The sequence below is a fragment of the Pelmatolapia mariae genome, linkage group LG4 (assembly GCF_036321145.2).
Source record: "Pelmatolapia mariae isolate MD_Pm_ZW linkage group LG4, Pm_UMD_F_2, whole genome shotgun sequence".
NCBI classification, from domain to species: Eukaryota; Metazoa; Chordata; class Actinopteri; order Cichliformes; family Cichlidae; genus Pelmatolapia; species Pelmatolapia mariae.
In genome coordinates this window covers 10,395,476-10,421,121 of record NC_086230.1, presented here as the reverse complement: position 1 = coordinate 10,421,121, position 25,646 = coordinate 10,395,476, and the positions used below count along the sequence as shown (strand labels likewise).

At 41.0% G+C, this 25,646-nt stretch overlaps 2 protein-coding genes across 3 annotated transcripts; both read left to right on the top strand.

Moving 5' to 3' along the window:
• Positions 1-318: 318 nt before the first annotated feature.
• LOC134625975 (casein kinase I) lies at positions 319-11,242 on the top strand. The gene is made up of 11 exons (XM_063471404.1): positions 319-524; positions 3,022-3,112; positions 3,373-3,483; positions 3,683-3,831; positions 4,617-4,845; positions 6,788-6,958; positions 7,138-7,286; positions 7,399-7,594; positions 7,729-7,868; positions 8,794-8,861; positions 8,998-11,242. Exons 2-10 carry the CDS (start codon positions 3,037-3,039, stop codon positions 8,824-8,826), a joined length of 1,254 nt encoding a protein of 417 aa, XP_063327474.1. The 5' UTR covers positions 319-524; positions 3,022-3,036; the 3' UTR covers positions 8,827-8,861; positions 8,998-11,242.
• A 122-nt stretch (positions 11,243-11,364) lies between these two features.
• On the top strand, positions 11,365-25,273 carry LOC134625974 (transmembrane protein 184B-like). 2 transcript variants are annotated; one of them, XM_063471401.1, is made up of 10 exons: positions 11,365-11,833; positions 14,118-14,351; positions 18,085-18,250; positions 20,189-20,279; positions 20,483-20,558; positions 20,781-20,872; positions 20,992-21,161; positions 21,937-22,131; positions 22,454-22,480; positions 23,011-25,273. In XM_063471401.1, the coding sequence occupies exons 2-10, from the start codon at positions 14,118-14,120 to the stop codon at positions 23,238-23,240; spliced, it is 1,281 nt and encodes a 426-aa protein (XP_063327471.1). In that variant the 5' UTR covers positions 11,365-11,833; the 3' UTR covers positions 23,241-25,273. The 2 variants fall into 2 exon arrangements, with proteins under 2 accessions (XP_063327471.1, XP_063327473.1); XM_063471403.1 differs by lacking the exon at positions 22,454-22,480.
• The last annotated feature ends 373 nt before the right edge of the window (positions 25,274-25,646 follow it).

The following is a 25,646-nucleotide window of genomic DNA, read 5'->3' as shown; positions in this document are numbered from 1 at the left end:
GAATAATGGCAAAGTGAAAAACTGTGCAGGGACATAGTTTATCCAGGGATTTAAAAAACAAAACAAACTCTTGCATACTTAGTAGTAGTACTACATAATTATCTCATTATTAATGCAGGAGTATGCACACACTTGACTATTTACACTAAAAACGAATGACAGTAATAATGGTATTGGATAGTTATTCATGAATGGTAAATTTGCAGATATAGGAGTCGTTATATGTGACGTTTTCCTTTAATGGCAGTGCACTGACATTCAGGGAATGACATCATTGCGTTGTGAACACGCACGTCGTTAAGTAACGAGAGGGGGAGACAGACTCGAGCGGAGAACGGCCGTCGTACTGCCGGAGCATCTCAGGGACTATTAACAGGGAGTGCAGTCGACGACTGAGCTAAGAGCTGGGGGTATGAGAGCCACCAGAATCCGCTTCCATCCTCCACTACCCGGGCTCTTGTCCGACTGACAACCATCGGATCAGAACCTCCACCAACCCAGCTCTCGGACGAACCTAATATCGGGTGAGTGCTGGGTCAGGGAACCGGAGAAACCAAGGGGGAAAAGGGGCCAGATTCGGCCGAATCAGACGCTCCTATTCACGGCTTCCAAGAGAGGGGGAGGGGGCGCGTAGTAGGGATCTGCACAGGCTTGTCCAGTAACATACATGGGTGCGGTTATAATATAAAATGTGACGAAGTAAAATATTAAATATTACTAGCTTTCTTTATTTTTATTTTTTTTACAGTATTAACGGGGCTACGCGTATCACGGTTCCGTTAACGTATTTCTCCTAGCTTACTCTTAGCAGCTAACTCTTAACTAATGTTGCAGCCTAGAGCTGATGTTTTTCACTAACGTTACTCGAAACGTCCCCAAATTATACAGAAACACTCAATAAACACTCAGTAAATACTCAGTAAATCTTAGCAATTTTTTTTTTTTTTAAACGTAACTGAAACTACGGCAGATTTGTTGCTCTTGCCTATTCGCCACTGGCTTGCTACTTGTCAAATTGCAAACAGGAAAGAGAAATGTAGCGTTACCGTTATAAAAAAAAACAACAACAACATACATTTGTGTTGCAACTTTAGGCGATATTAACACACGCATTCAGCGTGGAGTCTGTAACACGCGAGTTGTTTGTGTAGTAGTGACAGCTGTCCGTGTGCGAGAGGCATAACGTTAGCTCTGTTCTTTTCTTCGTGTGATTGTGAAATCTTTTGGCTTTGGCTCTCTGTTACAATACTTGTTTTGTTTGTTTTAAAAGAGCGATAATCATTTCCAAGTATAGCACTTTTTTAAACATCCATCTAAACGATTACATGTCCGGAAAACGCACGATAATTTAACTTCAGATTGAGGTCATTTTAGTGATATATTGTCTGTGTGTGTGATTTTTCAACCACAGTGTACAACATCCTCAGGACATCCTGTCTCAACAGTCACCACTAAGACTCCCCCCAACCAGCAGATGTGTACTGTACCATCTTAACCAATCCACTCTCGTGTAGACGATTACTACCGTAATAGCACATGGTGTTTTTCCAGTGCAGTGTGACAGGCTAATTCCACTTGCTTCACTTCACACAAGGCACCTTTGAAACCTCAAATCACAGACTCTTCACGTTACTGCAATAACTGCATTTGCTGTACTAAAGTCTGTCTTAGTCTTTTAGTAGCTCATGAGAAAATATCTCAAATAATATGGGTAGAGTCTTGTATTTAGCGTCTTGTGCCACGGTTCCTATATGAAGTAATTAACCATTGGCACTTTCGTTGTACCCTTTAGGTGTAACCTTGTGTTAGTGTTCCTCCCTAAATCGGGAGACCTGGCTGCAGCACATGAGACATGAACTCTCACTCTTTAATGACCCAGATCCATCTGCCTCTATCACATCTCCTAGCAGGCTGTCCTCATCAGGTAGAGTTCATCAGGATATGTACGGCCTTTGTGATGCAGTTGCTGCTGATGAAAAGCAAGGTTCAGTTGATCCATGATGGTGATTCCTGGGTGTTTTTTAGAGCTTGTGTCTGCGTTCCAGCAAAACTAATATGTGGAGTCATTTAAAGTTGGGATTTTATAAGGGTTCTTGAGTTGGCAGATGCAACACAGTGATTGGTGAAGAAGATGCAGGGCGTTCTGTGCATTGCAAACGTTCGGTTGGAAAGTTGAGGGTTGAAACTCGAAAGCGACAGCATTTTAAAAACGAGCGTCACCGTAATAGAGATGTTTTGTTGCAGTAGTGTTGAAGAGTGGCGACAGTAGAAATGTCCATGCTGATAAAGTCTGTGCAGCGCTTTGTGGAGTTCATCACACAGAATTGTGTGAGGGCCTTGACATAGATAAAGCCAGTCAGTGCTCCCTGGCTGCTCATGCCTTCACTCGCTTGGCAGTGCCAGCGCAGAACGGCAGAGAGCTTAGTCTTGCTTTTGCAATGGCTGCACAATGTGGCGTGGTGGGGCGAGCACTAAATAAGTGATGATCCTGCTCCGGCATCACGTGCAAATCAGCTCGACACACGCGCACACAAAACCAAAAAAAAAAGCTGTTTCATTTCCTCGTGTGTGCCAAGTCCGTTGATTCTGGTTCACTCCACTTCCAAGTGGAAACTGGCATTTGTGCATGGCCTCCCTTTTTCTTTTTTTTTTTTCCCTGTTTTTCTTTCTCCTCCCTTCCATGTTTTTGCTGATCTCACTGCAGCCGCCTCTCTCTCACCCCTAGCTGCCCTACAAATCTGATCTTGTATTTCTGGGCACCAGACAGCTGTTTGCTGATCAACTGGCCCTGCTTGGGCCACATTCTGTCTCAAAAACATGTGAACACTTGAGTGCTGAGGGATTGGTACACATCATGTGAGCAGCTGACTGACCCTCGAGGATAACTTCCCTCTTTCTGCCCTTAGGGGAAAGTTCAGGAAATGGTCACGGTTATAGCTGAAGTGGTGAAAGAGGTGCGATGATGCTCAGTTTGTGTGTTTGTTGCTTTATTTTAATATCTGCGTTTTCCCACTGTGACAGTGACAAGTTGGAAGCATGGAGCTGAGAGTTGGGAACAAGTACCGGCTCGGGCGAAAGATAGGGAGTGGTTCTTTTGGAGACATTTACCTTGGTAAGTTGAAGCATCCACTTTCTTTTTTCTTTTTTTTCCTTCAGTTCTTAAACGCTTTACCCAGCTTTCTGCCCGGTGAGGTTCTTTCCACATTAGTGTGTGGAGAGCCTCTCTTTTCAAACTGTACCATTCATTTTTTTCCTCCTTTATCCGGGCACTGAACTCAGATTTTCCTTTATGCTCATTCGTCTTTGGCCCTTGTACATGCAAAGGTGCAATTGTCCTGACGGCTGTGGGTATTTCTGCACGTGTCTCTTCAGGTGCCAACATCGCCACTGGTGAGGAGGTAGCCATCAAGCTGGAATGTGTGAAGACCAAACACCCACAGCTGCACATTGAAAGCAAGTTCTACAAGATGATGCAAGGAGGAGGTAAGAAATTAGAGCTTAGACATGCTTGTCAAGATTTTTCAACACATTCCTTCTTGAATTTATTGGCCAAGACGGCATAGGAGACGCAAATCCTATGAAATCTGCTAAATGTGTAAAGTGAAGATGACAAATGTCCAACCAGCAGTGTGTGTGCCACGATTCGGGGGCTTTGTTCTGATTTGATGTGTGTCTTCACTAGTGGGCATTCCATCTATAAAGTGGTGTGGCGCAGAGGGAGACTACAACGTGATGGTGATGGAGCTGCTCGGCCCTAGTCTGGAGGACCTCTTCAATTTTTGCTCCCGCAAATTCAGCCTAAAGACTGTCCTGCTTTTGGCTGACCAGATGGTATGCGACAAACCTCTCAGTTAAAGTCAGGGATCATTTTGTGATTTGTGTGTTTTGTAATATTGGCCTTTTTGTAGACTGTGCTGGCCTAGATGTTTGATTTCATTGGTGGCTCTCTCTCAAGCACAACTGATCTCACCTTTTGTTCCAGCTGAAGCTTCTCTTTATACATCCTCTGGCACATTTTACCTTGTTTTCATATCAATGGAATGAGAAAGCCAAGATGTATTGAGGGCACTAAGGGTATGGCTGGCTTTTTAGATGGGATGAGAACACATTTTGTCTACATGGCTTTCATTGCTGGTTGCAGGGATTTAAAAAAGCAAAAAAAAAAACAAAAAAAAAAACCAAACTCCACAGGAAGTGGTGATGCTCAGTCTGTTGTGGAGATCATTTACACCATTAGCGTCAGTTAATGGATATTAATTACATATGCTGGGCAGGAAGTCAAGAAGTGTAAAGGACAGCCAGAAGGTGACATGCAGTCTCATGCTGGTTGTTATGACACATTCAGAAACAGTCATACACAAATTGTGAAATTTTTGGATTCCAGAACTTTTTTTTTGCATGTTTATATAGTGTTTTGATAGTATATACTCAGAAAAGAAATGGCCATGTGACAATAACCGTTTTTCTGAGTCGGGAAACTCCACAGGGGCAGTGCTGAACTCATGGGATGTAAAATATAAGATGACCTGTCGTGTCCCATTGTAACCTTTGTTTTTACCTAGAGGCTTTTTGTGCTGCTAACCTTGTTTCACCACTCTCCCACCTTTCCTCTCCAGATAAGTCGCATTGAGTACATCCATTCCAAGAACTTCATCCATCGAGATGTAAAGCCTGACAACTTCCTGATGGGACTCGGCAAGAAAGGCAACTTGGTGTACATCATTGACTTTGGGCTGGCCAAGAAGTACCGTGATGCCCGCACACACCAGCACATTCCTTACCGGGAGAACAAGAACCTGACGGGCACAGCGCGCTACGCCTCCATCAACACACATCTTGGAATCGGTAAGACTTGGAGGAGACACGTGAGCCTAATTTGCCTGCATTTTAATGAAGGCTTTGGTGTGTTGGATATGAAACCATGGTGTTAAATTTTGCAGAATACTGCTGTTATTGAGTTATTTAGACATAATCTGAAGCATTTATCTTACAGCTCTGTATTGTGATTGATGTTTCTTACTGATATAGTAGAGAGAGCTTCCCTTAAGCTGAAAGAACTGTATTAAGGTGCCATATGTTAGTTCAAGTTCAGAGATTTTCTGATGCACCAGATCTTTCCTTGTAAAATAATCAGTCAAATGATTTAAACCGATATAGTCTCTCTGTAATGTTGTTCTTATGCTCGCTGTGGCCCCACAATGTTTGTGGTCGTGCACCTCTCGAGTTTTGTAACCTGGCATGTTGCACTGCAGCCACTGTAGTATGATCATGTTGTTTTTCAGTGCTATTTTAATGATACTCAAGTACAGAAGCTCAGAGACGCATAGATGCACAGAAGGAGCTGTGCAATAGTTTGAAATCTTGAGACTTTGGAGAGTGTTCATTGCAACAAAGTCTTTGTTTGCAGTTTAACTTCTTCTCCTCTTATGCTATCCAGCTATCTGGTGCTATCGTCTGAGTGGCGATACCTATTGTTCAACAGCTTCCTGTACCCTAATGGAGGGCAAATAGAAATAACTGTGTGATCATGACCAATGGAGATGCTATACCTTAAAACGGGGTTTATCCTTGTAAATATATTCATCTGCGTACACTTTTTGGTCAGACAGAGGGGAGAGAGGTTCTCACCCATGTGAGATGTGCTGCCATGCACCACTCCAAGATCCTAACTGCGTGCCGCTTAAAGCAGATGATGTATGCGACTACCGAATGTTGATTGGTTGACAAGTGGGCAGGAGTATAGTGGGGTGCGACAGTGGAGTTGATCAGGAACAGGAAAACTGCGGGAAAAAAAAAAAAAGTAAAAAATCTTAAAGTGTCTGCTGTCCACACTTTAGTATTTTATTTTTTTTTTTTTAATTTATTTATTTTTTCCCATCTGTTTCACTTCAGCTCATTCTATGCTCTTCTCCGTGGCCGGCTAACGAACCAACAACAACATGAGCAAGAGTGGCCCACAGACTGTTTTTGTTTGTTTGGTTTTTTGTGTGTGTGTGTGTGTGTGTGTGTGTGTGTGTGTGTGTGTGTGTGTGTGTGTGTGTGTGTGTGTGTGTGTGTACTGCCTCCATCTGACCACAGAGCTCACAGCAGGCAGGTGGGCAGGCCCCACAGTGGAGCTGACAGGAAATGCACTCTCTCTGTCATAAGGTTTACATTTCATTGAACTGGTGTGACTGTGTTAATGAAGATGTGATCTCAGTTGCCTTAGACTTGTGACTCAAAGAAATCTCATCAGCTCCACAGCAGATGTAGAGATTTCATCTAAACATTACTTTAAATGTGATTCTTTAGAGTCACTCTATGGCACTCATCTCTTTTTAAACCCTCTAGCACTTACCTGGATTTGTGGAATACCTGGAATCTTACAAATTACCGTAATATTTTCCCTTTCACCAAATCGTAACATGATTGAGTTAAAGCACCAAAAAAAATTTATGGTGTTTGAAGTTCTTCCTTGTGCTTAATATTTCTTCTGTGTAGAAATTTACTGACTCTAGCTCTGTTTTCTGTTTAGTGAAAAGTCCCTCTTATTCAGCCATTTAATTTTGGATGTGCCTCTTCGCTGCGGCATCGTTTTATCATCACTGTATCTGATATATATACAGGCTGTAAAGAAGGAAGAGTTATCTGGGATTGTGGGGATAGGGGCAGGGGGTTTTCACGTTGCTTTGTAATTTCATTCTGATGCTCTTTAAACAAATTTACAGGGCACTTTTTTTTTTTTTTTTAATGATTGTTATGATGACTAACGATCTTTCTCCCTCTCTCTCATGCGTTCTGTCTACAGAGCAGTCCAGACGTGATGACCTGGAGTCTCTTGGCTACGTCCTCATGTACTTCAACTTGGGGTCACTCCCGTGGCAGGGCCTCAAGGCTGCCACAAAGAGACAGAAATATGAACGGATCAGCGAGAAGAAAATGTCCACACCCATTGAAGTTCTTTGCAAAGGATACCCATGTAAGTGAGGCTCACACGGCGCCTCTGTGTACTACACATACCTCTGAAATTATTTTAATATGTTGTATTGTATTTTCTCAGTATGAAATTGAATGCTAACAATTATCTAATCACACAAAGTTTACAGCTACAGTGAACTTTCTGTTCTACTCTCATTATTTTTATTTACCCTCTTACAGCTGAGTTCTCCACATACCTGAACTTTTGCCGCTCACTCCGTTTTGATGACAAACCAGACTACTCCTACCTTCGACAGCTCTTCAGGAATCTGTTCCACCGACAGGGCTTCTCTTACGATTATGTCTTTGACTGGAACATGCTCAAATTTGTAAGTTTATATCTACAGTTTCTAACTTGAGCTTTGATTTGTATTTTCACCACATTATAATACAGCTACCTGTCAGTAGTTAGGCTTGAATGTGGCTTATCTCATCTAAAAGGGTGCCAGTCGGACAGCTGAGGATGGGGATAGGGAGAGGAGGACTGCGGATGAGAGAGATGAGCGGATCGGAGGAGTCCCCAGGGGGTCTGCATCGCGAGGCCTCCCTCCAGGTCCAAATCCTGGAGCTCCCAACAGAGTCAGGAACGGCCCTGAGCAAGCCATTTCTAACCCTGCCTCTCGGGTCCAGCAGTCTGGTGAGTTTTCAGCTAACTGCTGCATTACAAGAAAAAAAAAAAAAAAAAAGGAAACAGAATAAGACGGACACCAGAGTATTTTTCTTTTTTCTTGAATATTTTTATCTAATCTAGGCGTTTTTATTGTGTTTTAGGTAACACGTCACCACGTGCAATTTCTCGTGCAGAGCGAGAGAGGAAGGTGAGCATGCGGCTCCACCGTGGTGCTCCTGCCAACGTATCATCCTCTGACCTCACAGCCCGCCACGACCAATCGAGAATTTCTACGTCACAGGTGAGAAAAGCCCCTGGGGTTGATCAGGTAACCCACAAGGCTGGTGATGATAATCATTTGTTTTGCTTGTTTTTTACCTCTACATTTTTATTCTTGAGCCCTGCTAAAGTAGCTTTGTTTGATTCTTATACTGGGACTTTTTGCAACATCTGTGTTCATCCACAGTCTGTAATTAGCCATTTTAGTTCCGTTCCGTTAAAGATTTTTTCTTTTAGGCTTAGCTCTGGCATCATAAACCTCTAAGAGTAGATAGCCGAGTGTTTAAAGGAGTCTGAAGCTAGAGCTTTTGACTCAGGCCTGATTATGTAAATAATATATATAATGCCACTTTGTACAGGATTGATTCGTCTAAACTGGAGTCGGCAAACTTCGACATTGAGAGAGCCATTTTAGCCCCTCCTACTTAACAACAGAAGAAAAAAACGGCATACAAGGGTGACAGAAGGTTAGACCTTGGGGGTAGGACAGGCAGATAGATGACTGATGTAATTGGGAGAGGATAAATTAATACATGATATGTAGGGCTGCAACGATTCGCCCGCATATGTTTTTGTAACTGCAATACAGTACAGGACGCTATGGTGTAGTATCGCCTATACTGTCTGCCAAGACTGCACTCAATACTAACAAAGAAGAACAGCAAGGACAGAACGAGATTTAAAAAAATATGAAAGCATTAGCATTAACATTGTAATTAGCTTGCAAAGTTATCAGTGTTGTTGTTTGAACTGTATCTAATGGGGTTAGGACATGATTCAGTGTGGTATAATTTTGTCCTGCTTCAGTGTGTGTGTGTGTGTGTGTGTGTGTGTGTGTGTGTGTGTGTGTGTGTGTGAGAGAGTGTGTGAGAGAGAGAGAGAGAGAGAGAGAGAAAGAGAGATGTAATTGCTGACTCTTTATCTTGAATCTGTACTGTCCTCTGCAGGTCAGCGTGCCATTTGAGCACATGGGAAAATAGAATTTTCCAGCTCTGCATGCAAGTAAAACTGACAGGTGAGGTCTAGCGTGTTTTTTGTTTTTGCTTTTGTTTTTTTGTTTTGTTTTGTTTTTTTTAATCGCTTGTTTAATTTAAATATTTGCTATTTATCTGTAAATTTCTTCTTTAATGACAATACATCTCTTGTTTCAGGGCTTCAAGGTGTATTTGTTGCTACAGTTTATTTTCCTTCATTCTTACTTTGTTCTAAGAAAAGATGATTGCAAATGGACACATGGGTCTTTGGAAAAGGACAGTAACTCTTTCAGGATCCAGGAAAATACACGAAGGTATCCAGCAATTTTTTTTTTCTTTTTTTTTTTTTTTCTGCTTCTTCCTTCCTTCTCAATGAACCCTCTTTACTGAACCCTGGATCATCACTACCACAATACAAATGACAAAGCTGCACCTTGACAGTTGCTCATACCTGCCCTCCTCTTCCTCAAAACATTCCCTCAGCATTCTGAAAAATGTGAAGAACTGTTGGCATCAAAGGAGCAGAAGGGTATCCGGGACATGCATGTGTTTAATCAAAGGTTGATTATAAGCTGACATTTTTTTTCCCCCCCAAAAAAATGTATTTTTCAATTTAGACACAGCAAAAACATCTTTTTGATTTACATAATGACATTGGAGTACTTTCATGTTCTTAAAGGGGGCCTCTTATGCTCGTTTCCTGCTCCATATTTGAATTCTTTGAGCCTACTAATAGAAGTAGCTTTGCATGATTCACAGTTTATAATAATCCATGTTTGTCTTACACTGGGTCTTGCAGCCTCTTTGGTCATCTCTTCCTGGAACGGCTTCCCCCTCTAAGTGAACTTTTCTGTTTCTCCCAAACATAACAACTTTATTAGGATATCCCCTCTCTATGACATCACAAAGAGCCAAGACTAGAGAGAAACTGTCTGAAATTGGGCATTCAGAGCAGTCTGAAGCCAAAACATTTAACTCATGGATTACTTATACAGGGAAACTACATACAGACTATGGAAGAAAATGAAGCATAATAGGTCCCCTTTACTGTTTGTTTTTAATAACCTCTTAAATATAAATAAATGGAGACATGTAGGTCAGTTGATAGAAGGCAAAATGAAGAGTAACTTTGAAAAAGGAATAGTAAGTGATGTTTTTAGCTGCTGTAATGTTTCTGGTGAAGTAGCATTTGGTGATTGCTTGTCCTTCATCCCTTTTGTGATTACTTGCTGCCCCTCAAAACATAGCCGTGGAAGTCTTCACCACCCCTTGCCTGTTTTGAATCTTTCTTTTTTTTTCTCTTTTTTTTTTTTTTTTTTAATGTTAGTGGAAATGGTAAAGCATGATGGTAGATGACGCAAAGACAGAACTCTGAAGTCTTGAGGGAAGCTCCTCAGGAAATTTTCAGCAAACAGATTATATTCGACCAGAGACCACAGCTGCCCACTTTGGCTAACAAAAAGTGGCTGCAATTTTTACGATAGTTCTTAACATTACCTTTTTTTATTCTTTTATTATTGAAGGTAATAGGGGGTACTGGGCAGGCTCTTTCAACATTTGGGATCACATTTCAGGGTGCGGTTTGGGAGGGGGGCATCCAGTAATATACTATAACTATACTTTTTTTTTTTTTTTTCCCCACACCCAAGTTTGTTTACTCCACTGTAAATATTTTTTTATTTCAACGTAAAGCCAAATGTGGTCATTTTTGTTTTAAAGTGTAAAGTAGAAAAATGGAAACTAACAACAGAAATAGGCATTTGGAGTTTGGGTATTTAAAATGCTAAATTGTGGGATGGATTACTGTTGCTGTGCCAGCTGGGTCATCCAACATTTTGTGTATGTGTGAAAGGAAGTGTGATACAGTGAATCCCTGCAAAGAATAACAAATTCACTTTGTCTTAGTTTGTATGCAGTTTTTTTTAAATAACTGTATTTATGTTAAACTGTCACTCATCATCCTGTAATTTATTGGACGTACCTTCTATGTTTTTTGAATGCCTTTGTTTCTCAGTTGTTCAAAGCCTGTCCACCTTCATCGTTATTCAATACTTAGGGCTTTAAGTATCCTGCAAAAATAAAATGCCAATAGTGTGATGTCACCTTTTGGATTTTTTTTTTTTTTTTTTAACCTCCAGAAACCTTGACGATGTCATTAAGAAGAAAGCTTAACTGATGCAATTTGCAGGGATTTGTAAATAGCAGTGTACTGTGTGTAATTACCTTTGTACAGGCCACCATGACCCAGTGGCATTGTAACTGTTGGGTTGGGGATGGTATGGAGAATGAGCCTATTTGGGGGGGGGGGGGATTTCACTTTATGTATTGTGTACTGATATCATGTACAGTTCTTAAACACTCTTTATTTACAGTATTTGTGTATATTTTATGAAGTAATAAAAATTAATAACGTTGCTCACAATTTTTGACATTTCTTCATCATTTTGTTAGCGGGTGCTGGGTGTGGATATAAAGTTGTATTATGTTCAATGGCCAAGCACAGAGAACGACAAAGGCGTGACTGCGCATGCGCTGAGCGGAGTCGCTGCTGTTGATACAGAGAACTGCTGCTGTGGGTGAAATAACGGTGTTAGTAGCCCATTAGCATTGGATTGGAAATGGCAAGCTAATACCAGTTATTTTCTCAGTTTACACCTCAGCGTCGTGTTTTATGTAAAGCTTTCTAAAACCGTGTTATACGTCTTTGGTTTGTCTCTACTGGGAGAAGTAACTGCTAAGTTTGTGTTAGGCTAGAAAAGGGCTTGCTAACACTGGTTAGCAGCTGAGGTCGGCGTCATTAAAGCTCAGCTGTCGACTCTTCCCGCAGAAGAAGCCAGTTTCCGGAATTGAAAGAAAGATGCAGTGATTACATACGTGGCTTTCCCTCGTTTGAATGTAATAGCTTGGCTCGGTAACTTTTTATACTCCCGAAAGGCTCGAGATTGGATTCGAGACGATGAGCTAAGTTGATGCCTGGATTCAAATCGGCGCACATCAAACAACTGCAGAGGAGGTAAGCAAAGCGGCAGCACGGAGTCAGGAGCGCCGATCAGCGGCTGTAATTTTCCAATTTTATTGTGTCTTTCCTAACACTCCTAACGGAATGGCTCAAACACCTTGTCATAAATCAGCATTTGTGTGCTAACTGTTATCCCACCTGAATTTTTCACCTGTCTGATATTGCATGTATAGCACGGCTGTGTGCACTGATACGAAGGTTGAAAGCTGGGAAACTTGACTTCTCGTCCTTTGTGTATTTTCTTTAATCTGCTCTTAACACTATAAAAATGACTTGTAACCACTGCTGAGTCCTGTTGTGTTCACTTCATCTGGCTGAACACAGCCTCGGTGCCCTGGTGTGTTACAGTATGTTTCAGACAGCTTTCCTGGCCTGAAGTCTTAATTCTTGTCACAAAGACTGCCGATTCGATTGATGTCGAAGTACAATGCATGTTTTGAAATCTTTCCCCGGGTGCAGTCAGCAGGACTGATGATCTGCCTTTCTGTCTTGTCTGTGGCCCACTGGGAACCAGCGAGGTGTTATTGTAAGTGCAAGCTGCTGATCATCTCCATTGCGTATGCACAGCAGTGAGCACAGACTTTAATATGGATGATATGCATATCATTTGTATGTGTTTATTTTAACATGGCATGTTTTAACTGATTTACATTGACTATAAATAAACTCATTTTCTAACTGTTGACTTACCAGAACATGGCAAAACCAAACATAACATTATCATTTTGGACATAGAAATTCAGCTGTTAAATCAACGTGATCCTGATCACACTGAAATATGGACCTGTCAGCTTCTTTAATTACTCAAATAATAATATTTACTAGTACAACTAAAATCAATAATAATAATACTAATAACAGTATTTAGATTGAATTGTCTGTAGGCTTCAAAATTTATTTATTTATTTTTTGTTGTTTTTTGTTTTCAACTAAAACATATTCTGGAGTATGTGTGTGTGAAAGAGAGAGAGTGAAAGAGACACACACTGGCTCATTCCCAGTTGCTGCATTGCCACAAGCTGATTGAGGCTTTGGCAAAGTGGCATGAGTCATCTATGACAACACTGTGCAATCACCCTATATTTAGCTGGTGTTTCAGGAGGCTTTGAAAGTCATTGTGAAATTAGTTTTCACTGCAAACTATTAGATTATTGCCTTCCTGAAAATCTGTGCCAAGACATTGACGTAGGTGGAGAGATGACGGTTGCAGGGAGATGTAATTTGATGATTGGGGGCGGGGGAGTGTAGCAGAGCATCTGTCTCGATGTGTGTGATGTTGTTTGGCCGGTCGCCTGTCTAGTTTTCACTTGTCCTCATCAGTCCTGTGTAATTATGAGATGAATGCCACTTCTGCAGCTCATAATTATGTCATTATGAGCTGCAGAAGTGGTGTAGTCAGGCAGCTGTGTGGAGTTTGTGTGCTCCCCCTGTGCCTAAATTGGTTGTAGGTGTGAATGAGAGCGTGGATGTGTCTGGCCATGTGATGGGCCTGTTCAGGATGCACAGCCTGGATACCCTCCAGCCCCCAAGATTCTGAGGCTGTTCCATTAGCCTTGTAGAATAGAAACTTCAGAACACCTTTATCCATTTTCCTAATGTGCATTTGCGTGCAGTTGTTTCCTTAATTTCTACTGTTTTCAGCTTTCACCAACCACATGCAGCCACAGGCATGATCGTGTTAGTTCTGCATTTTTTGACTAATTTGTGCAAAGGTGTTTCACTACTCTCATGAGATATGTTTGTGCATAGTGCTATTTCTAGCTGCACTCCACTTCATTCTGCCCAGAGCAGAGCGCCGGGAACAAGAAGAGGAGAAACTGGGTCACCAGATCTTACGGATCTGTCACTGTGTGATTTAGGGATTTTTCAGCCCTCTGCTCCATGTCTTGATGTGTGTGGTTTCTGCCCATTTTCACCAGTGCCTCCTCACCCGCCTACCTTGTGCTTCCTCTTTTCACTCCTTCCATTTGATCTGGCTTCATCCGTCTGCCAGCCGTGCAGTCTCATTTGCACTTTTTTGTGCACTGTCCTACTTTGCTCTGCTCTTTATCTTTTGCTGTTTTCTCGTTCCAGCTTCGGCAGATATTGGCATGAGATTTAGGTCGTTGGCCGCACGAGCCCACTGAGATGCATTTACACATCAAGAGTGTTTTATTCAGGCTTTACAAACTGGAACATGACGTTCTGTTGATTGATGCATGCTATTAAAAATGTCGAGGGTAAATTAAGTGTGTTACAAGAAGCATATTTGTTGATGAAGTGTCCTTTCTTCATTCAGATGAGTCAGCTTTGGTGGCGAGTCAAGCGGCTGTCAGAGAGGTTGGAGAATGACTCTCCTAGTGGCCTCACCCTGGGGTCCCCAGCCACTACAGCCCCACAAGGATCCAACACATCATGGGTGCCTAAAACCCCAGTGGTAACACCAGATGAGCCAATTTTCCTCATGACCTCCACTGCCCAAACTATATCAGGGTTTTTTGTTTGGACAGCTCTTCTGATCACATGCCACCAGGTAAGCAGAGTGGTTAAATGGTCAGCGGGTTTAAATGAAATGTTCCACTAACAGCTACCTGTGAGAGGGTAAACTGTGATCTAAGAGGTTAAATAATAATAATTACAGGGTTTTGAGAGTTCTTTCTACAGTCCAAGGGTATTTGGGAACCTGTTGACTATGTGGTGGTTTCACTAAAGGAATAACCAGGTTATGCTTTTTATTTGGTCGAAATATGTCACTAGGCAAAACTCAAACGCACTCTTTGCTAACATGTTGTTATTGGTTTCATTCAATGTGGTTACATCTGTTTTCCCGTCTTTGCCCATAGCACTTACCCAAAACATTGATCTCAATGTCAGTGTTTTGGGTAAGTGACTCAAAACCCAAATTTGAATCATGATCATGATTGTTTGGTTTTATTTAGACTTAATTAAAGGTTGGTTGACTCTTTATGTGGATGTTCACACACCAAGCACATGTAGTGTTATGTGCTTCATATGAGGAAATATTCTTCTTCCAAATATTATGGAATTTTCTGTCTGCAAATTTGTTTTGTTTTTGATGTGAAGGTGATAAATAACATCCCATTCCCATGAATTGGCTACACTGTGTTTGTGAAGAAGTTAAATAAATAAGTACTTATTCTCATCTACAATCTGCTTTCTAAAGGCTCCTACACATGGTGAGATTTCAGCAACCCTACAGGTTCATTGCAAGCCAAATTGTGCCACGTGGATCTAATTTGTTGTTGTTTGATGCATCTAGGCTGTATACTGATAATTCCTGCTGAAATGTGGACTGACACAGACAGCTAAACCTACTCTGCTGTTTGTTACCATGCCCAGTTGTGTTAGCTGCAGGAGACGTCATACGAAAAAAGCTCCCATTGCCACAGCTCAGATATATTTACTTCTTTATGGCTTTAATTCCACTGATTTGCAGGGAGCAGGGAGACAGTCATCCTAAATTCCTGACACTGAGTTTTGTCTTAGTCTAGTGTCTTTGGTCACCGAGCCACATTTAAATCTTTAAAGCACCATTTAGGAGCCAGGTTTAAGATGGCTGCAAGCATTAAACATTAGAAACAAGTAATACGAATACATGTCTTTGTGTTTTCTTTGGGGCTGGCAGTAGTACGACTACATAAATGCAGTAAAACAGAGATGGACAAAACAACATGCAATAAATTTTCCTTGCAGGCTGTAAAATCTTGGAATATTCTAGTTTGTGGCAACCTTGAGCGCAAACACACGAGGGTGCCAAGTTTGATTGACTGAATTTAATTCGGCCCTCTTAAATTTATCCAGCTTGGGACAATTTACGATGGCTGTATGGCAAGACCTCAGCAGTACTAAAAGCCTGTGGAGTGCTGTGTGCGAGCACTGCAGAGAACTGCAATTCATGGAATAAGAGCAGTTTACCTTGTCAGGTTTCTTTGTTTGTCAGCCCTCATGTTACACTGAAGCATTCAGGTAACATCCCTTTTATGTAAGGGGGATCTATTGTACCTTGAGGCATAGTTGAAGGATTTCTCTTCCATTGTTTGCCGATGCTCTTCACACACTTGGTTAAAGAATAGCCTTGTGTCGCTCTGGCAACAGGTGCTCCTGGCTTGAGTATAACACCGTACAGGAGCAGGAGATGTGTGTGCTGAAAGTAGGGTCACCAAGCAACCATTGCCTGTGAGTGCACTGTCTGGCCTGGTGTTGTCACCCCCCCCCCCCCCCCCTTTCAATGTTTGTTATTTTACCAGAGGTGTGTCTGTTTACAGGCCAGGAAAGGTGATAGGTGTGGACATTGTGTAAGTGGAAAAGAGCCACAGGGCGCAGACAGAGGTGCTGGTGACAGCAGCCCACCCTGTCCTTCCTGCCGTCTGCTTCTCTGAAAAGGAGTGATAAAAGCTCAGTATCAGTTACCCCCATCAAGCACACACTCACAACACACACCCTGCAAACTCACTCTATTCCAGTATCAGACTCTGGCAAGTGTATACTGACTGCACACATGCAGGTTTCATGAGGTAGCCATTACTTTGGGCCACCCTGATTACCTAGCACATTTTGAACTGTGGTTTTGCAGTGAGAAAACTGATCCATGTTAAGCTCATGTTGTGTTTTTAGTTGTTTTTTGTTTCTTTGTTGTTGTGTTTTTTTAATGTGACAACTACTAACCCATTTTTTTCAGTTACAATTTTTGGTTTCAATTATTATAAAAACAAGAAAATCAAGATAAAACAATTATTGGGTCACATTTCATTTTGCAGTGACGCTTTTATTTGGTCAGTACCAGCACGCCCTTTTCCATGACACTGATAGCTTTTGTCTCACTCTATGTGCAGGCCCCAAAAACACTCCCTGCCAGACTTTGCCATGTTTTAGTTTAGGTCCTATTTTTTTTTTTTAAACTAAACTTTAAATAAAGTTTAGGAAATTTAATCATTATATAGGCAAGTTTAAATACAGTATGTTTGCGTTTGAAAAATTAGAAATATTACGTGGTACATTAGGTTGTTGGTGGAAACCTGATACCATTTTCCTTCTTTGTTCATGCAGCCCATACATAGCATGTCAACAGAGTTTTTCATTATCTCTGTTTTTATAGGTGTAGATGCTCTCATGAGCAGGTTTAAATTTCTGACCATTTTGTTCGGTACACCTTGCTAATGCCTGGTTGGACCTGCTTTTGCCATCAGAATTGCCTGAATTCTTCATTACATTGATTTTTGGCAGAGATTTTGGTCGACATTGACATGACATCACACAATTGGTGCAGATTTGTCAGCTCCACATCCATGATGTGAATTTTCCATTTCACCACATCCCAAAGGAGCTCTATTTGATTGAAATCTGGTGACTGTGGAGACCATTTCAGTACGGTGATCTTATCATGTTCACGAAACCATTTTGAGATGATTTGAGCTTTGCTTCCAGCAGGATAACGCACCACGTTGCAGTCATTAGAAGATCGATACACTGTAGGCTTTCACCTTTAAATGATGCGCAGTTGGTGGTCCAAAGTATGTCAAGAAAATACCTTTACACCACAACCACCAGCCTTAAACTTTGATACAAGGCAGGATAGGTCCATCCATGTTGTGTGGACCTACTATCTGAATGTTGCATCAGAAGTCAAGGCTCATCAGATCAAGCACTGTTTTTCCAATTTGCTCTAGCTCATCAAGGTTGACCGTATTGTGATGCTCTTCTCTTCTGCATACCTTGGCTGTAACAAGTAGTTATTTGAGTTACTGTTGTGTTCCAATCAACTCAAAGTAACCTGATCATTCTTCTCGGTCTTCTCTGACATTAACAGGGCATTTTCACAGGATGTTTTCTCTTTTTCAGACCATTCTCTGTAAACCCTACAGATGGTTGTGTGGGAAAATCCCAATAGATCAGCAGTTTGTGAAATACTCAGCCCATCTGGCCTTAACAACCATGCTAAGTTTAAAGTAACATAATTCACATTTCGTCTTCGTTCTCATGCTCAATTCAAACTTCAGTAACTAACTAACTAACTTCAGTAACTAATCAAATGGGTGGTGAGTGTAGATACACCTTTGCCAGTACTGCACAGTGTTTACTTGCTCGTTTAATGTAGTCTTTAAGTTATGGAGGATTTTTCCAGCATAAGGAGCTCCTTGTTAGATGATGGTGTCTTTTATAGGAGCAGTGTAATCTTAGATTTCTAAATGAATGACTTTATATTCTTAGATGAACTTATGTTTCTCTAACCTCTTTTTCTTTTTCAGATCTACATGCACCTACGTTACTACAGCTCTCCAAATGAGCAGCGGCACATAGTTAGGATCCTCTTCATAGTTCCCATCTATGCCTTTGACTCCTGGCTCAGCCTGCTTTTCTTCACCAACGAGGAGTATTACGTGTACTTCGACACAGTCCGAGACTGCTATGAAGGTGAGTGGACAAAGGAACAGAGTCAAATAAAATGGTACACTGGCCTATTATGTTGCATGCAGGAATACACACTGCCACATGTGCCATCACAGTATGGTCAGCATTTAACACAACGATGAGAGTAAGTGTGAGGGTGTAAGAATTTATGTGCTGTGCCCACTAACAGAGGGCCTTTACAGTGAGTTCATTTACAAAGGTTGCCATCTTTGTTCTCATGTCTCCATGGCCTGTTGGGATTGCAGGGAGGGGGGGGACAGGTATCCTAGCAACTGAGTGGAAAAAGAGCAAATGCTTGAGAAGGCATCTCACTTCTAGGCAGATAAATCATGATGTATCCCACCATTATTCAAAGTGGGCCCGCTGTGCTTTTTGGTATTTTCTGTCATTTATAGTATATTGTTGGTAACTAGTAGTGGATGCTTATACTAAACATGAACAGAGTTTTAGGTTAGGATGTCGGTGTACGTACACGTAACCCCAGTGAGACAGAAGCTCAGATTTCAAACTGCTCTAAGGACTCCATGTCAGTTTCTTTTTTTACCCTTGGCTCTGTATGATGACATTGTGATCTAGGCACAGAAGCCCCACCCACCTACTGTTCAAACCTTAAGTTTACGTGGAGAAGCCATTCAAAAGAATATTAGCTTCTTCTTATGTTCTTGTTTTAGAGTTAAAACATACTGTATCTGTAATTATGCAGTACTGAAAAACCCAGGACCCAATTGTCGTCCATGTGCTGCAATCACAGGCTTACTTTTAAGCTCAGCAGCTTTCAACTGTAAAGAAAGCTGAGGCAGCAGGGAGCCTGGGTCTGCGGGTTACCCTTAAATTAGCCGACAAACACCTGGGCCAGCAGGAAAACTACGATCACTGTGCAGCCCAGTCAGTTTTTTTAAATTGCGTGTTACTCCTCAGCAAAATAGAAAGTAAACCACTGACCACCGCACAGAATATGATGCAACTGCCCTATATGCTTTGTTGAGATTTTTCTAAAAATATTTAGATTTTTAAAGAATAATGGATATTAAATCCAGGAGAATGTTTTTAAATTTTTGATATCAGATAATGATGAATTACACAATGGTCTACATATATAACTGTAAATTGTTTGATGGGTTTTTTTGTTTTCTTTTTAATTTCTGGCAAAAAAATTTCTCTCTCAGTAAGCTTTTACTGTTGCAGGGTGTTTTTGCTGCATAGAGGAATTACTGTGCCTGGATGCACAGTCAAAGGCTCGTTCTGTGTTCGCTAGTCATTCATAAGACTACTGATAAGTTTCACTTCCTGTCTAGAAATGGCAGTCTCAGCAGTTCTGAAATAGAGTCAGCAAAATCTAACTGTTACTATTAGAGTTACACCAAGTTATTAAAGCATAGCAATTCCCTTACTAGTGTGATAGATGGACTGGTTCTTATATAGCGCTAAATGAGCACTCAGAGTGCTTTACAACTTGCCTCGTTCACCCATTCACACAAGTACTTTTTTCTATGCCTTTCCTGTGTAAGTGTTTTCTACCTAACATTCACACACAATTATACTCTGATGGATAACACAGCGAATTGGGGTTAGTATGTTGCCCATGCAGACTGGAGCAGCAACCACCAACCTTCCGATTAGTAGGTGAGCTGCTCTACCGCCTGAGCTCTACCACTGTGTGTTAATCACATTGTATATCTGTCATTTCAGTGTATTTTTTAGCTTGTTTGCTTAGTTTTTGGTGTTCTAAATCCTGCAAGATTATGAAGGTTGTGGTTTCTCTTCCTGTCATATCACTGATATGCAGTTCCTTAGTTGGATGACGCAGTTTCTCATTTGTGCTTTCTGATGCAGCTTAACTCCAGTTACAAAAAATGTTTTTTTAAAATCTAGCAATTGTTTTCCAGATGCAGACAGCCACTTTGGAAAACTGTAACCTTTTCTCTGTGTCATCCTCTCCAGCCTTTGTCATCTACAACTTCCTGAGTTTGTGTTACGAGTATCTGGGAGGAGAGAGCGCCATAATGGCTGAAATCAGAGGGAAACCCATCGAGTAAGTCTGATTCCCTTTCATAGTCTAATTGCCCATATAATTGGTTACTTCAGTTGTTTCATGTTAAGAGTGTGTGTGTGTGTGTGTGTGTGTGTGTGTGTGTGTGTGTGTGTGTGTGTGTGTGTGTGTGTGTGTGTGTGTGTGTGTGTGTGTGTGTGTGTGTGTGTGTGTGTGTGTATTTTTTAACCTGTATGTTACTTTAGGTCAAGCTGTATGTATGGGACATGCTGTCTGTGGGGCAGGACCTACTCCATTGGCTTCCTCAGGTTTTGCAAACAGGTATGAGTGTTTTAGTTTGGGCGGAGGTTTAGGTTGTACTGACTCTGTTTGAGTGTTGTGGTGTCCACTGTGACAGACAAGTATTAATACATGTTTTCTCCATTTACTAAAAATTTAACGTGTTCGTAAGCATACACAAAATATCTACTTGCAAATATTTTAAGCTTGAATGACTGTAGGTATCACACATCACCAACTGTTATGTCTTTCACTTCTGTGCAGGCAACTCTCCAGTTCTGCGTGGTAAAACCACTGATGGCAGTGATCACTGTCATCCTTCAGGCCTTTGGGAAATACAGAGATGGAGACTTCAAGTATGTTTCCACAGCACTGTCAACCAGAGCATCAGCATCTTAGTGTTTAGCTTTTGTTGAAATGACTGTTATCTGTTTGATTTTGCATTTATATGATCTTTTTTTTCTGTCTCCTCCAGTGTGGCTAGTGGCTACTTGTATATCACAATTATCTACAACATCTCTGTGAGTCTGTCCCTCTACGCTCTCTTCCTCTTCTACTTTGCCACACGTGAGCTGCTCGTCCCGTATAACCCAGTGCTCAAGTTCTTCATGGTCAAGTCAGTCATCTTTCTCTCCTTCTGGCAGGGTAAGTGTGTGTGTATTAACTTTATACATCCTCTCTTAATTCACCTTGGAAGTAGCTTGTTATACACAACTGGAAACCTAGCAAAGACTGCTCATTCTAGTCACTATACTGTAGAAACAGTCCCAGTGAGAGGTGATCTCTTCAGTTCCTGGCTCCCTAGCCTACGCTTTATGTAACAGATGGATATAGCCACTGGTTCTCTTACATTTTGAAGCCTTGATTCTTGCATCATTGCTGTTGCCGCTGTGCTTTTGCCAGAATGGACAATTTTGGATGATATGGTGGAGTGCAAATTTTTCATCTAACCCTAGCAAGCTTGGTTAGACTCCATGAAGGGTTCATACCAACACAGATACCTGCTATTTTGTGCTAAAAACAACCCACCAGAACTGGAGCACAGAATTCTTTGATGGGTTGTTTGAAGAATTAATCACAGAGGAAACTATAATATTTGTCATATAAGGAACTGCAACCTCACACATAGTGACTTTAATTAATGGAAAAGAACCCTAGTAGACAGCTGGTCATTTTGTGTCTCAGTATTCACTAATCAGTGTGGCTCTGGCCCTAACATTGAAAGAGTTTTTACTGTTTAAAGCAACCTGTCTGTTAGCTTTACAGACCAAAAAAGTTTTTTGTGCCAGGTCCAAATATGTTTATTTTGGTGCCAGTTTTGGGCATTTCCATGCACAGATTCAAATGTTGCTGAACTCTGATGGAGTAATACATCAGTGTTTTGATTTATGTTTTCATATCTTATCTTTGTATATTTCAGGGATGTTGCTGGCCATCCTGGAGAAGTGTGGCGCTATCCCCCAGATCAACTCTGCTGATTTCTCTGTGGGGGAAGGAACAGTTGCTGCTGGCTACCAAAACTTCATCATCTGCATTGAGATGTTCTTTGCTGCTATTGCTTTGCGCCATGCTTTTACTTACAAAGTCTACATGGACAAAAGGCTGGATTCATATGGTAAGCGGCATGTTTATGTGTGTGCGTTGATGTCTGGTTGTAGTAGAGAGTGAAATCTTCAAAGAGCAACTAACAGAGTATTATAATATTGTAATTATGTGATTAACAGAGGGTTCTTGATGAAGTCTTTCAAAGCTAATCTGACCTCACTCTTTGTGTCTCTCCCTCTTTACTTTGATTCCTATCTTTAACGATCTGTTTATTTTTGAGTTGTTCTCTTTTCATCTGCCCTCTTTTCTATTCTTTTATTTTCATCTTGACCTTCTTGTGTTTCTTATCTCTTTCTCTCCTTTTCTTCCTCCTTCACTCTGCGGCACTCAAGGCTCATTTCCTATCTATGGACAGTACGGTACGTCTGATGTTAGCTATGTTTTGTCTGTATGTGACTCAGTTGTTTATGTTAAAATGGAATTTGATGTCTTTTTTTTCTCTTTGATTGTGGTTTAAAAAAATATTGCATTTCCATTGCTTGTGTTATGTGTTTCAGTTCAGTGTTTCATTTGCAGCATTGTATAGAAAATACAGATATTTATGTTTCCAGTAGATTTTGAAATGATGGATATTTCGCTGTGTTGTTTTGTGTACTTTCATTTATTTTGCAGTCAGCTAATTCCGCCCTTCATCATTTTGCCTTCCCACTTTGTTCAGTCTGTGGTCTCACCCTTGTCGTAAACCCTTGCCTTGATAATAAATATGCCAGATGGAGGGATAATATTTATCTTAATATATTTTATATTCTTTGCAACAATGCTTAGGTTTATTTGGACAATCCAGCTGGCAGTTGGGATGGAAACATAGTTTCTTTCTTTTTTCGCTCATGTATTGCTTCCATTCAGTGTCTCTTTCTTAATATTTACCACCTTCCCGTCACACCTCCAGGTCGCTGTGCCCCAATGAAGAGCATTTCCAGCAGCCTGAAGGAGACGATGAATCCAGGAGACATGGTCCAGGACGCCATCCATAACTTCTCCCCAGCTTATCAGCAGTACACCCAGCAGTCCACGTTAGAGCGAAGTGGAGGGCCACCGCTCTCCCGCAGCCACAGTAACATCAGCACCCGCGGGGACAACGAAAAGACCCTTCTACTCAGCTCTGATGATGAGTTCTGAGACTCAAACACACACTCAGAGGCTAACCCTTACTCCTGTAGCCCTTCTCAAGTTTTTAGCAGCCACGGAAGAATCGGATCTTTTTTTCCGACCTCAACATGGAAGTTCAGGCTGTGGTTCTGGTTATTTCACATTTAGATAACAGTGAAAGATCAGATTTATGTCATGGTTGCCAGATTGCTGAAACCGAGGCAGGGCAGAGTCCTTTCTAAGGAAAAAGGAAATGATTGCTACAGCACGGAAATGAGGAGCGTGAAAAGAATGTAGATGTTACAAATAAAGTGAGGGAGGAGTGAGGTTGATTCTTTAACTGTCCAAGCTGTTATTTGTGTTGTTTTAGTTGTGATTTTAGGCCATCGCTGAAAGAAATGCGATTTTTGTATTCACCCGTGGAAAATGGATTCGTACAGATAACCGTGCCTGCATTATACCATCTTAATCCTGCACTAATGACACTATGGCATTAAAAAAGTTAGATATGAGCTGGAGAAAATAAGTGCCATCTTCTTCTGAGACACATGGCCTCTTTACTCTGATTCATAATCAATATCAATATTCCTCCTCACCTCTCTGCTAGCGCTCTCGCTCTTTGTAATTATATATTGCCAAATAGCACCCTTTGCTCCAAATAACAAGACACTGTCTTAAAGTTTAGGTTTGTTGTTGTTTTTGTTTTTTTTCAAGTGGCCTTTGAATTGCAGGGGTTATTTTTCATATATGACTTCAATGACAAATAAATATTTTATCTAAATGTTGTTTGAGCTCGAAGATGTATGTTATTGTTATCCTAGAAATTTTATGAGTTTACTGTGGATGTCATCATTATGTAATGTAATGGCATTCCAGCTGTTGGCCAGACTCTATATTGTTTGCGGAGAAGCACGGTAACAGCTGTAGGAGAGATTTTTAGCATAGGCAGGAGGACTGACGGAAGGACAGCGCCCACACAGATTACAGATTACTGATGGAGCAGCACTTTCCTGCACAGTCGGCCCAGCTGTGATGCGCCCTGGATTATGATCTCATAATTAATGGCATTACGTGCTGCACAGATCGGCTCTGCCTCTGCTGGTGTCATTCGTAATGGCATCACTATGACAGCAGCGGCAAATAAGTCACGTTGTTAGCCGCTACAGATAGAGAATGCGAAGATATGTTGGTGAAAACAAGGCTTTAAATCAGATTGAAATCACATTTGTACTTGAATATATTGAGCATTTTAAAATTGGTGGTCAGTACATGTACAGGAACTGTTTAAGTTATGCATTCATATTTTATCCAATTATGTTTAATATGCATTTACACAGTGGCTGGTATAAAACTCGCATGTGGTTTGTGGTTCTAAATGTTTGAATGGCAGAGCACAGCTGTATAAAAGCTGAGATTCTGTGTATGATGAGTGTATATCGATTTAACAGACTGGAGTTAGTGACTGCGGGTCGACACATAGTACATCACAGCCCTACCTTTTGTGAGAAAAGGAGTCAAACCAGCCAAAGTGATGTGTGCGTTTTCAGTTTATGTCCTAATGAGAAAATCATATTCGGTCAAGAGAAGGTGGGTGAAAATGTTTGGATTCCATCTGTGACCCACAGCCCATCCAGCCGCCTCCTGCCCCAGTGACCGCATCACTTGTGTATCTTTCTACTAAACCTGCATTGCTTCAGTTAAAATCAAGGTCGAGTGTGTTTGTTCTGAGCGTTTCATACTTGAGCATTTTCTTCAAAACACTGTCAGATCATAGTTTTTCAAAGCTTATTGTATTTTAATCCAGAAAATACTTTATCCAAATGGAAGGAACACTGTAAATAAAGTCAAACTTAGTGCTGCAAAAACCTTTATGACGACGACTGGGACGCCATTGCTTGGTATAGTGCTCTGTTTGAATATATTTGTGTTTTAATGGTTTCATTTCATATATACTCCTGTTTTATTTTAAATTTTTTGTTGTATGATTTTTTTTTGTTTGTATATTGGTAATATTACATGTTTTGATGCTATATCGATTTCTGTTGATGTTTCAAAAAGAAATAAAAGATGAATAGTAAAATAAAAAGACATTTCTGGCAGTTTTTGCAGGCTAGTAGACTCCATCATTGTCATTAGCAAAATATTAGAACCCCTGCAAACACCATTGACAGAAAGACTATCGTTCAAGTAATGTTTTGGACAGTTTTTGTTTTTTACTCAACTTTTGGTATTTAGTAGTTATCCCCCCTCCCTCTCTTTCTCAGACCATTCTCTGTAAACCCTAGAGACTGTTATGTGGGAAAATCTTAATATTTCACTATTTTCTGATATACTCAGATTAGCCCGACTGGAACCAACAACCATGTCATCTTCAAAGTCACTTAAATCGCCTTCAATTCTAAAGCTCGGTTTGTAGTTCAGCGGGTCATCTTGATG

Bases quoted from the DNA above. Each gene is read 5' to 3' on its own strand.
- LOC134625975 (XM_063471404.1), top strand. From the start codon at position 3,037: ATGGAGCTGAGAGTTGGGAACAAGTACCGGCTCGGGCGAAAGATAGGG. The intron at 4,846-6,787 runs GTAAGACTTGGA...TTCTGTCTACAG, and splicing joins CAACACACATCTTGGAATCG to AGCAGTCCAGACGTGATGAC. The intron at 7,287-7,398 runs GTAAGTTTATAT...CTCATCTAAAAG, and splicing joins ACTGGAACATGCTCAAATTT to GGTGCCAGTCGGACAGCTGA.
- LOC134625974 (XM_063471401.1), top strand. From the start codon at position 14,118: ATGAGTCAGCTTTGGTGGCGAGTCAAGCGGCTGTCAGAGAGGTTGGAG. The intron at 21,162-21,936 runs GTAAGTGTGTGT...TGTATATTTCAG, and splicing joins CTTTCTCTCCTTCTGGCAGG to GGATGTTGCTGGCCATCCTG. The intron at 22,132-22,453 runs GTAAGCGGCATG...GCGGCACTCAAG, and splicing joins CAAAAGGCTGGATTCATATG to GCTCATTTCCTATCTATGGA.